The sequence below is a fragment of the Salvelinus fontinalis genome, chromosome 27 (assembly GCF_029448725.1).
Source record: "Salvelinus fontinalis isolate EN_2023a chromosome 27, ASM2944872v1, whole genome shotgun sequence".
Classification (NCBI taxonomy): Eukaryota; Metazoa; Chordata; class Actinopteri; order Salmoniformes; family Salmonidae; genus Salvelinus; species Salvelinus fontinalis.
Genome location: NC_074691.1, coordinates 18,431,133 through 18,443,828, shown reverse-complemented (window position 1 = coordinate 18,443,828; position 12,696 = coordinate 18,431,133). Strand labels below are relative to the sequence as shown.

The 12,696-nt window shown below is 43.4% G+C and overlaps 2 protein-coding genes across 3 annotated transcripts; one reads left to right on the top strand and one right to left on the bottom strand.

The window, feature by feature from the left end:
* Positions 1-66: 66 nt before the first annotated feature.
* Positions 67-7,534, top strand: pgm3 (phosphoglucomutase 3). Of its 2 annotated transcripts, none has more exons than XM_055885121.1 (13): positions 67-267; positions 905-1,113; positions 1,462-1,646; positions 2,108-2,175; positions 2,316-2,449; positions 2,668-2,863; positions 3,555-3,712; positions 4,200-4,283; positions 4,356-4,454; positions 4,548-4,667; positions 6,433-6,555; positions 6,687-6,860; positions 7,010-7,534. In XM_055885121.1, exons 2-13 carry the CDS (start codon positions 907-909, stop codon positions 7,094-7,096), a joined length of 1,635 nt encoding a protein of 544 aa, XP_055741096.1. In that variant the 5' UTR covers positions 67-267; positions 905-906; the 3' UTR covers positions 7,097-7,534. The 2 variants fall into 2 exon arrangements, with proteins under 2 accessions (XP_055741096.1, XP_055741095.1); XM_055885120.1 differs by having other exon boundaries at positions 69-234.
* Positions 7,535-8,856: 1,322 nt separating this feature from the next.
* Positions 8,857-12,168, bottom strand: ngs (notochord granular surface). The gene is given in 10 exon segments (XM_055885124.1): positions 8,857-8,952; positions 9,065-9,093; positions 9,129-9,243; positions 9,340-9,450; positions 9,626-9,760; positions 10,615-10,704; positions 10,888-11,005; positions 11,122-11,264; positions 11,438-11,597; positions 11,966-12,168. Coding segments are annotated over 10 exon segments (1,200 nt in total).
* Positions 12,169-12,696: the final 528 nt, after the last annotated feature.

The window sequence follows — 12,696 nt, the reverse complement described above, 5'->3', positions numbered from 1 at the left end:
CTTGTTGGAAATCGTCGTCTAAAACGGTGGCCACTGAATAAATGCATCAAAACAGAACGTGTAATCCGCCCAATTCATGTGCTCAGATTATTGGGTTCGTGCCAAGTAGCAGCGCACCACATTTGAAGGGCGTGGTCACGTGACGTACCCTGAACCGCAGCCACGTCGCCAGAAGAATCAGGAAGCTTTCCATTCACTCCACTTCCTTGGTAGCTTCTTCTTCAACAACTGCAAGTAAGTGAAAGATAAAAAAAAAAAATCAGTTAAGTAAGTATTTCGAAATGAATAGCCTGTATTCTATTGATCGTTTAACAAGTAAAATACGCTGCACGTATGTTCCATATCAGTCTGTCAGAGGAGCTCAATCATGTTTCTGCAGTAGCTAGCTGGTTGACATTAATGTTCAGCACAGATAACGTTACACCTTTGCCCCGTAAAGTATGTCCTAGTAGGGCCTAGGTTTATGGAGGATTAACAACGAATGCATGATGAACATGTTTTCTCAGTCACCTCATTGTACTATTGACAGTATGCTTGTTTTACTCCATGTGTAACGTTAACTCTGTGTTGTTATGTGTCGAACTGCTTTGCTTTATCTTGGCCAGGTCGCAGTTGTAAATGAGAACTTGTTCTCAACTTGCCTACCTGGTTAAATAAAGGTTAAATAAAAAATTTAATTGACAGATCAAATATTTTAATAGTGTTTACAAAGGTGTATGGCTGTCGTCGTTATTATTGTAAGGTGTTCTGAATGAATATCAGATCATGATGATTATTTGGGGTTCCTAACATGTTTAGCCCCTTGAAGACTATAAACTACATGTTATGAAGGAGAGGAGTTGAAGAGAGGAACCAACTTCAGACTATCAGGACATCCCCTTTGTTTCCCTGTTATGTGTTTCAGGAATGGCCCAGTTTGAGGAAGTATCCCAGAAATCTGCTATCCACCCTAAACCTGTAGGGTTGGTCCTACAGTATGGTACTGCTGGGTTCCGCACCAACTCTAAGCAGTTAGACCACGTCATGTTCCGAATGGGTTTACTGGCTACACTCCGCTCCAAGAAGACTAAGGCCACCATCGGAGTCATGGTCACTGCGTCACACAACCCTGAGGTGAACTAAACATGAAGTGCATTCAGTAGCCTATTAATCATTCACTGTGTCTGTGTGGCTTCAGTTTCTCTTTAACTGATAGTCTCTGGTGTTCTATTCTGGTGTGCTCTCAGGGCTGATTTTCAGATATTATTAGAGGAAGGTTGTCTAGTATTGATTTGGTTTCAGGTAAACTATTGCTTTTCTGACTTACACAATATCCATCTTTATCTCTCTCTCTCCCCCTCCATTTACCTCACCTTTACTATCCAATATACTACAACGACCCCTTCCTATTCCTCTCATCATACCCCTTCTTTCCGTCCCTCCACCTCTCCCTTCCTATCCACTATATCACCCCCTCTCCAGGAGGATAACGGGGTGAAGCTGGTGGACCCCATGGGGGAGATGGTGACCCCTACGTGGGAGGTCTATGCCACCCAGCTGGCCAACGCGGAGCAGGAGGAGCTCCTCACTGCTCTGAAAGACGTCATAGAGAGAGAGGCCATCAGCATGGCCCAAGAGGCCAGCGTGTTCGTGGGCAAAGACACCAGGTACTGGGTTGTTAGCATTCTCTAGAAACTGAACTATAACCATGAATAACAATATAACGGGGTGAGTTCCTTTTGCATCACCCAGTGCCCTGGGTGGGTGGAGATTTAACTTTAGGACCAATGGAATGGTCTTAAATACGTAAACTCTTTCCACCTGAGGCACCTGGTGATGCAAATTAATGCAACCATTCTGATTGGTCCCAGAAACCAATGGATTGGGCCAGAACACACGTGGGTAAAGCGGCGTCATTGGCTTTGATACTCTGATTGGTTAGATATGATCCAGTCACTGATGACTTTGCTTTGTACAACATTTTGACGTCACCACAAACAACTTCAAAGATGGAATTCTCAGACTGAACTATGTAGCGAACATACAGCAGAGGAGGAATTCAGTTTGAGTCGTCAGGCAACTCCGATATCTCCTTAGACGTTTAATCTGATTGTTTGTGTTACTTCAGGCCCAGTAGTGACAGCCTATCACAGGCAGTACTGGATGGAGTCCACGCCCTGGGAGGCCACAGTAAAGGTGCGTTAACTCTTAGGTTTCCTTAGCTGTCTATTATGTCAATCCTTCTGTCTTTCTTTTTCGACTACTCCTTGGTGTTGTGTGTTCGGTTATTTTTATTTTTTGTAAATCACTGATTGGTGTCTTTCCCTGTCTATCAGACTATGGCTTGGTGACCACACCCCAGCTGCACTACATGGTATGCTGTCAGAACACCCAGGGTCGCTACGGTGAAGCCACTGTCAAAGGTTACTACCGGAAACTCTCCCAGGCTTTCATCCAGCTCACTAAGAATGTAAGACTACATTACCTCTGTCTGTCTGTAACACTATAGTAACCTCCATTTAATAAGCATGACTAAGAATACAAATGTTTTATTTAATCATTTATAATCATGTACACACATTTGTAAGCAGTTATAAGCATGTATATTATTTTATAAATCATGTATACACATTTTCAAGCAGTTAAAAATGATTGTTCATGAAAAATAATGTTACCCCCTCTCTCCAGGTGCCTAACCGTACAGATGATCAGAAGGCCCTGCTGGTGGACGGCGCTAATGGTATCGGGGCTCTGAAGGTGTGTGAGATGGAGACCTACCTGAAGAATGAGCTGCAGTTGTCCCTCTTCAACGACGGCTCCAGCGGAAAACTCAACCACCTGTGTGGAGCCGACTACGTCAAAGTACAGCAGAGAGCTCCCAAAGGTGCGACTGCAGTTCAGTAGACCGCTCCTTGTCTCTTTTCTTTCCATGTGTGCATCTCAATAGACCACAAATAGCATCCTCGCCCAGTTTTCTGTATTTTATTTGCACTGCATCTGTATTGCTGTGAAGAGATGGGGTAAGTCAAGTGGAAGCTATATGGAGAATATCCACTTGCAACTGTCATTTTACATTTCAGATCTGTATAGGGAAAGAAAAAGAAACAAGGAGAGGAAGCTACTTAAGATTATTTACGTTAGTCATTTAGCAGACGCTCTTATCCAGAGTAGCAAGTGCATACAATTTAATACTTTTTCCCCATACTGTCCCCCGTGGGAATTGAACCCACAAACCTGGCATTGCAAGCTCCATGCTGTACCAACTGAGCTACACGGGACCACTGTTATTGATGTAGGGCTCACCTCTTGGTGTGTCTTAATGTACAGTAAGGTCGAAACCGAACTTTGACTCATGGGTGTGTCTCTCAGACTACAGGTGACTGATAAACAGACCTGCTATATCTCATTATGAAACACAGGACAGTCAGGATTGTTATATTATAGTTTCCATGTTTGGCAACCAGAGGGAAGACATCTCAATGAGTTACATTTAATAAATACTGTAGGCTACAGCCAGACTCCTGAAGTGGAAGGCTCTGACCCTTCTTCTTCTCTCTTTTTTCCTCTCTCTCTAGGGGTGGAGATGACTGCTGGGGAGCGTTGCTGTTCCTATGATGGCGATGCTGATCGTATAGTTTATTACTACAGCGGCTCTGCAGGGAGATTCCATCTGCTTGATGGAGACAAGATTGCCACTCTCATCAGCACCTACCTCAAAGAACTGCTCACACAAGTATATGCACACACACTCGCTATACTTACCTCGGATGCTTTAATCTCTGGTGGGCAGACTGCAGTAAACATAAGTGGTACCTTCGATCTGTCTCTACTATAAGCACTGTTAGCTAACGAGTAGCAATAGTTCCGGGGCTTGGGGTTTTCATCACTGGTTATTTGCACAAATCACGATTTCGCAGGTGTATAGCATCTTTTGAAATTCGGAAGGGGAGCTGACATTCGGCCCATAGCTTGTGAAGACAGAGGGTGGAGCTACTCGTTCTGCTCCTCGTTCTAGCATTTCTTCATTGCTTCTCTTAACATGTATGGACTCAGAACTTAATCAAGCAGCTGACCAATTACGCAAGACTTTAGTTCTGGGTTAACCAAGATGAATGATGCTTAAACACGCCCCTACGTAACACACACCGACTCAGTACCATCCTCATTCAGAAGTGAGCACACTAACCTGTGTTCCCCCTGTGTGTGTTTGGTTTGTGCAGGCTGGTCTTGACCTGCAGATAGCCGTGGTGCAGACAGCGTACGCTAACGGCAGCTCTACACAATACCTGGAAGATACCATGAAGGTGTGGACACACACACTCAGTCTTTCCAACACACACATGTGATCAGTGCTGACCTCTCCTCCCTCTTCCCAGGTAATAGTGAGGTGTACCAAGACAGGAGTGAAACACCTTCACCATGCAGCTCAGGAGTTTGACATTGGTGTTTACTTTGAGGCTAACGGCCATGGGACTGTGAGCAAACAACATACAAATACACACTCACACTGAAAGCACGCAATCAATGGCCGCCCGTCTGACTATGGTTATGTTGTGGTCCTGTCTCAGGTTCTGTTCAGTAAAGCAGCAGAGGAGAAGATTCAGAAGCTAGCCCAGGACTCCAACACCAACGCTGAGAGGAGGAGAGCTGCACTTCTACTGCAGAACACGGTTAACCTCATCAACCAGGTATGGCCACACATTGTCAGGTCAACACAGGGTGTTTCTCAATATGCATACTACAGTACCGTGGTCCGAGCACGGAAATTGGAGCATGCATTAGTTGGAGTCCAAATAAAAGCACAGAAGGCACTTTTTGGATGCGTAATCCGCTTGTACACATTTCTAAGCATTTAACCTTTATTTAACACGGCAAGTCAGTCAAGAACAAATTCTTATTTACAATGACGGCCTAGGAACAGTGGGTTAACTGCCTTGTTCAGGGGCAGACCGACAGATTTTTACCTTGTCAGCTCGGGGATTCGATCAAGCAACCTTTCAGTTACTGGCACAACGCTCTAACCACTAGGCTACCTGCCGCCCCATTGAAGCATGCGTATCATTTTCTGTGACGGTCTCAGCTAAGCCGTCTATAACAGCTAGTTTTCAGTTTTCCCCTCCCCAATCAAACCACTCCCAAACAGTCATAGGAAAATTTGTTCTTGAGAATTTAGCTTAGCTAAGAAACTGTTTTTGTTTCTTTTTGACCATTTTCATTGAAAACAATCACAGTAAGGTACTTCATTGTTACCCAGAAATGATTTGATATTGAGATAAAAACGGCTGCATTGGAACTTTAACATATCAAGATAAAATATTGTAGTCAGACAACATATGAGATGTGAATAGGCAATATTTCATTCTGAAGTCAGTTTATTTTCTCTTGCATCAGCCCAAATAATGTCCACCAGCGGTTGCGTTATTATTTCTTCACGGACTTGCCTAGTTAAATAAAGGTTAAATACATTTTTTTTTAAATGGGACAGAAGTCCTTGTGTTGTGATTCTGGATGAGCAGATGGCTAGCAACAATGACAAGAAACTGCCATGTGGGGATCGTAAGTGTTTTATCTTGTCTTGATACCTTGACTTGTTTTGATTGACGTCACCTCTATGCTAATATTTTAAAAAGTCGCTAGCTAGCTAACCAACAACTGTAACAATGTATTTCATAGACAACAAGTGCTCATGTGCAATTTATTCAATAAACATTGGAGGCAAAATATAGTTTACATGTTGTCAACAATCTAAGCCAACCCTGTCTTTTTTGCCCCATATTTGCGCACTCATCGGTTTTGTTGCTAAACAACCAACCCATCTATTGGCAGAGAGGTTTGGAATTGCCTTTATTATTGGTCTGTTCACATTTTCTGGTGATGTCACCCGGCAGGCCAAAACTCCATCCCACCAAAACAGGCTGACATTTCAGTTCTTAAGGCTTGCCCACATCGTACCGAATGTGGATCTAGCGTTTGTCTACCGATCGTTCAGCACACAGTGTTTTAGGGACCACCCGCTGTAGACGTCTGACTGCTGACATTTTTCACGCGAATAAACTATCTAGTTAGCTAGATTATTGCTGTTGACATATAGCTAGCTGATAGTTATGAAGTAAAACGTTTGCTTTGTGTATATCTTGTTTCATCTATTGTTGCCATTGTCCTGGCTGGAAGAAGGTTCAGTGAATGGGGGAGAGGGGCGGTGTGAGGTAATATGGTAGGGGAAGTGCGAGTGCTTCTCAAATGTAATGTTTTATGTATTCTCCACACTCGTCCTCACAAGAACATACTCAAGAGAACGTCCTCTGAGAATGCACTCGGCACATGAGTGTGCAGCACGGTAATATGCATATTGCGAAACACCCAGTCAACCATTTTAGCAATTCAGGGACTACACAAGGGTCATTGCAATGAAGGGTCAAATCCTGTTTGCATTACTTACGTTTCTCTCTGTAGACTGTAGGAGATGCTATTTCTGACATGCTGCTGATTGAGGCTGTGTTAGCCATCAGAGGGATGACAGTACAACAATGGGACGCAATCTACACAGACCTGCCCAACAGACAGCTCAAAGTCAAGGTTTGCGTATGTGCACTCAGGGAGTTGCATCGTATGTTACTATAAATTACTGTATATTAAAGGAAACTAGTACATACGTTTTAACACAGTTCATCCCAGTGCCTCAGTTGCAGTTGTTGTACGGCCAATAGGTGGCAGACCGGCGGGTGATTGACACTACAGATGCAGAGAGGAGAACAGTGAGTCCAGCAGGTCTGCAGGAGGCCATAGACAGCCTGGTGAAGAAGTACAGACAGGCACGCTCCTTTGTCCGTCCCTCTGGCACAGAGGATGTGGTCCGAGTGTACGCTGAGGCAGACACACAGGTGGGACTGAGAGGCTGAGACATGGAGTGATAGTGAGCCACTCAATTCACCTTCCATGTTCACTCACTATGCCTTTTAACTTTCTTTTTCTGTCTCTCACTGTCTGATGGGGATGATGGTGGTGATGGTAATGTGTTTGTGTGTTTCAGGAGAGTGCCGATGCCCTGGCACATGAAGTTAGCCTGGCAGTATACCGCCTCGCTGGAGGAGTAGGAGAGGAGCCTAAATCGTTATAAAACACACACACACTATGCAATTTAAGTCTATTGAAAAATCCATGAATCTCCTGAAGATGGACCACACTTCCTGAACCCAGTCCCATTTTGTAGCCTTTTTATCAGGTGCCAAATCATTTATACGGTATACAGCATTTAATACTGTATTATTGCTACTTTTCTATGAGTCTGAAAAATGTGATTGATTTCAGTCAATGTGAAGGGAGCATATGCTAAATAAGGTAAACATTTTAATCCCCCTTCTTACCCAACCTTAATCCTGTCAATGTATTTGTTTTGTACTTTTCCCATGTAATTATAAGTGTTTACATTACCAGTTATTATTGTAGATCAATTTAGCATATCTGAGTATCTGCACTACTATGAACAGATCAACTGGAAAGACTGCTGCTATGTAATTGTTCAACACCAAGAGTAAAGATATGAAAGTGAAACTGACATCAAACTTGTTCTGCATTTCTTTTTAGTTCGTATCCTCTCAAAAACCCTCTAGTTACATGGAATAAATGGCATGCATTAGTACATAGACTTAATACGTAACAGAATAACCCAAATGCAGGTATACTCTCTGAAATGACCACATCAAGAGAAAATATGGTAATTGCTTTGGTGTTTTTTATTTGTTGCTTATAGAGAGAGATGGTTCTAAGACACAGGGAGTTAAAGGCTAACAGAAAGGAAGTGTGAGGCTCAGAGTTTAGTGCAGCCAGAGACACACAGAAGAGGACCATAGGCGTCCTGATCCTGAAGACCATTATGCTAGGGGGTTGGTGTAGGATACATTTGTGGGTGGAAGGGCTTAGGTCCAAAGGGTATTGGTCTAACATTCTAATCCTCGTCTGTGTCGTCAGCAGGTCCGGTGATGGTGCTTTCCTGTTTGTCACTCATACGTGTCTTGTCTTAACTGTTCTGAGATAAAAATGCCAGGACAAGAGTGTTAAAAATGATACTGGGTGACACAAATGTACACAATTAGCATATTTTCAGATGACAAAACAGATTATCGGTATTTCATATTTTATCGATAGATCATAGGTGGTCCCGTGTGGCTCAGTTGGTAGAGCATGGCGCTTGCAACGCCAGGGTTGTGGGTTCATTCCCCACGGGGGGCCCAGGATGAATATGTATGAACTTTCCAATTTGTAAGTCGCTCTGGATAAGAGCGTCTGCTAAATGTCTTAAATGTAAATGTAAATAGGTTATGATTGAGTTATTGCCACAGGCTTGCTCTACCTGATGAGAAGAGTCTGACGCTCAGTCATCTCCACTGACTGTTCCTCATAGCTCTCTGTTGATTTCACCTCCACTACCCTGTCAGGGGCCTCTTTGGTGTTTCCGTTATGTCCATTACTGGGGACTCTGCCCCAGCCCAGCACCATACCCGCTAACGGAGGCAGAGGCGGAGCAAGCACTCCTGCTAGCACTGATAGCCATGCCTCCTCTTCCTCCACCCAGAGACATGCTCCGTACCATGGTACTGAGACTGTCCTGCCCTTGATCAGCGCCCTGACAAATATACAACCACAGAGAAGCAAGGACAAAACACACATACACTTACTAACATATCAAAAGAATAACCATATCAAAAGACTTGTGTTGCTGCTTTTCCTTGTCTTCTCTGTTTAATCTCCTCCACAGATCTGACAAACCCAGGAGATTCCTACTGTCAATTTGCTTTCACCTGTCCACTGTCTATTCAAGAAGGAGATAAGACGCGAGAAGAGCAGAAGCCTGTTTAGACTATTGGGGAAGGTGTGATGTCACCTGTAGGTGGTGATCTCAATCTCCAGGGCCATCTTGACGTTGAGCAGCTCCTGGTACTCCCTCAGCAGCAGAGCCATCTTCTCCTTCATCACCTTCAGCCCCTCAATACGCTACTGTGGGAAACACACACAAGCGTATAGGTCATAGGGATCCAACTCTAAGCGGCTGTTAGAGTCCATTTTAAAGAACTCACTTGTTGCCCACTTTTAAAAGAGCCCTGACCTGCCGTGCTTCTTTCTACAGTAAAGATGTGTTGTGGGAGTAACACTACTCACCAGATGTGTCTCTTCTTTCATGCGTCTCGCCACAGCATCACAAATATGATTCTCCAGTGACTCATTCCTCGTCTTCATGGACTCCAACTCACGCTCTAGGTTTAGGATCTACACACACACAGAAGCACACCCATGTTTTTAATCTGTTGACCGGCGGTGTCAATAACAGGATCAATGATGATAAGAAAATAAGTTTGCACTTACATCTTTCTTGTAACCTCAGACTTCCTCTCTCACCCTTTGAACTCTTGGAGCACGTTTGGTCGTCACATTGTTCATGTCCTGAAACTTTGACTTGTACCAAGCGTCAATCTCCTGACGAACAACAGAAACAAAATGGATTCCGTTTTCTATGTAATAATATATGTAGTTACATATGTGATACAGTATATATGTAATATGTAAAGTTACATATGTAATACATTATATATGTAATAATGTGTAATTACATATGTTATACAGTATATAATTAACAATGTGTAATTGGTACCTGTAGGTTTCTAACGGCAATGCTGTCATACTGCGACTGGATTTGTTTGAGGGCGGAGGAGAGGTCAGGGAGGGCAAAGGTCATGTCTACCTTGGCAACTGTCTTGTACATCTGCTGCATCAGCTACTCGATTTCCTGAGAGGGGCAAACAAAATGGAGCCTACTCGTTCCTTCTATGAATTTGCTTTCATTCCTTTCTGTGTAAGCCTCCCATGCAGTTTTCACAGTAAGTCACTAAATGGTTGCCCATCAGTCTGCCAATCCACACTCTCCACACTCCCCTTGTAAATCATAACCTGTCATAAAAAGTAATTAGCAGGTCATTACAGCAGTCGTGTAAACCAAATGCATGCCTGTGATGACCAGAAGCCACACTAAGGGCAGTTCCATGGTAACAGAATTATGCAGAGACTCAGATTTTTCCCTTTAAAATATATACCAAACAAAAACCATTGATTTCAAAGTTTAAGAAACCATAAAACTCTATGCACAAGGACTACTTTTATCAATTCCCACTGAATTTTGTACAAAAACACATTTACAGGAAGAACTGTGCAGATAAAGTTTGACAGCAGAATTAAACTGAGGGAGATTTTACTGTTATTGTTACCAAACTTTGCATCTGCACAATTTTTCCAGTATTTTTTTTTTTACTGTGTAAATTGTTCAGAGTTGTATTATTTGTTCAACATTGAAATCAATGGTTTTTGGTTGGCATACATTTTAAATGGAGAAATCTGAGTCTCTGCATAATTCTGTTACTATGGAATTGCCTCTAAACAGATGCTGCTAATAGACACAGGTATATGTGGACAGTCCACCTTTGTGGACAGACAGTTACTAACTCAATGTGAAAATAGATAGACAGAGGTGTTGCCCCTTTGTGACTCAAGGCAGTTAAAGACACTTACAGTGTGAATACAGATAGACACACCTACCTTCCTCATTATGAACAGATATAAATATAGATATAGACACAGAAATGTTACCTCTTTGTGAACTCTGGTAGGGAAGGCCACATCTAGGTTCTGCAGCTGTTTCTCCAAGCCGATACGTGCCGAGGTAGCTCTATCCACATCCTGCCAGATAGCAAGGTTAGGGGATCAAGTTATTTTTGAGTGTGTACACAAGAATAACTGGGAAGATAGAAAATGATTTCATGAAAGCCTGGTAATTGAAGTAGGTGATTCTGTGTGTGTACAATTTGAGTTTGTCATGTAGATATTGTTTAATGGTTATGTCTGCATCGGTGTTTGACTCACGGGGCGGAAGGCTTCGATCTCCAACTCGGGCTTCTTCCTGGCCTCCAGAGCCTCCTCATATTTGACCTTGAGCACCTCCACCTGTCCTGCCATGGCCCCCTTGTCTGCTAGCCAGGTCCTTAGAGTGGGGGAAACACAGTCAAACCCAATACATGTGACTCCCATCCCAGTTGTAAGAGTAAATATCATGCATAGGCTATACTAGGTGGGCCATATTGGTGGTCATAAATCTACACTCTCATCTGCTCAGCGATCCTGTGGAGCTCTCTCAGCTGGCCCTTGTAGAGCTGTCTCAGCCCAGACGGCTTCACATAGCGGTTCTGCAGAACATCAATCTCAGCCTCCAGCAGCTTGTTCTGCCCCTCCAGAGTACGCATCTGGGATGGATCATGGATTTGTGAGTGAGAGACAGCTCAGAGAAAGACAGGCTGGCATGACTGTGAAGAGGTACAGGGTGTGTGATAGACAGAAGTTAGAGAGGAAAGCTCGACGCAGACAGTTTGAGAGAGAGGAGGAGAACATTAGTGTGTGAGATGAGGTGTGGTCTTGCCTTCTCAATGTAGATAGCCAGGCGGTCGTTGAGGGCCACCATCTCCTGCCTCTCACCGGTGCGTGTGCTCAGGAATTTCTGGTTCTCCGCTGCAGCTACATCCAGATCCAGGCTGGGCCCCAGACCCATGCCAAAGCACAGGGCCCCCATACTCACACTGCTATGGCCAGGACAGGAGGGGACAAGGCCAGCCATCAACCATCCACTACATTTAACTTTGTAACACTTTTAATCTGTTCATGTAATGAAAGCATAGGAATAGGTCTAATACTCAAAGTGAAAAATATCTTATCAAGAGAAATGAGTGTCCCATCTGAATAAATTGTTATTTTGTAAACAGTGATTATTATGCTATGCCTACAATTATAAATGGGGCACTATTCCAGTGAAATAAAAAACAGATATGAAATGAAAAGCAAAACTGTGGCCTAGAATGCCTTAATAGTTAAAAAAAAGGTTAAATACAATTTTACAAAAATGGTCATATCCACAGAGAATAAAACTTCAGGAGAAGTCCAGTTGTATTACTTGGTCATGCGGGATTTGCGGAAGCTGGAGATGTTCCTCCTCCCTATGCTTCCCCCACTGCGGCTGTAGCTGGCAGAGCGGTGACAGAAATCCTTGCGTGTTGGCGAGGGGCTCGAGATCCGCACCTGGTAGGAAGAGGAGGCGGCGAGGGGGCCCTTGAAGTGGCGGCAGTAAGAATACATCCTTTCTGGGCTGCGACTCATGATGATTGCCTTTAAGTGTTTTCACCTTAACTCACCGCTGGAAACTAATCACAGACTTCGTTAGTAGATAAAAATAAAGGGTTGAATGAGTATTAATTATTTATACAATGTATTTTATTACACTGGGTCAGACAATAATAATCTAGACTAGCCTACTCTCCTAAATTAGTGGACCATTAGTGGATGGGGTGAATGAACTGCGAAATTAGCCCGCCTCACTTTCCCACCCCCTCTTCACCTTCTTCACTAATGGGACAACATTTTTTGACGTCACTTCTAAGGTCATACGGGTTCTGAGGTGCCAAGTGCACTGCTGTGAAAGTTGTTTTCCATATGGGACAAACACAATGTTGCGTCCTTTAACTATCTCTTAGGCTCATAGAAATATAATATATTTCCATTGTTAGGATACTTCGGTTCAGTAACAATATTATCTCTACTAGCTAATTTCATAGACGACAGGAGATGTGCCTTTCCCCACTATTTACTACCCCGCAACCTCTTCGCGGAACACAGGCATAGCACGCC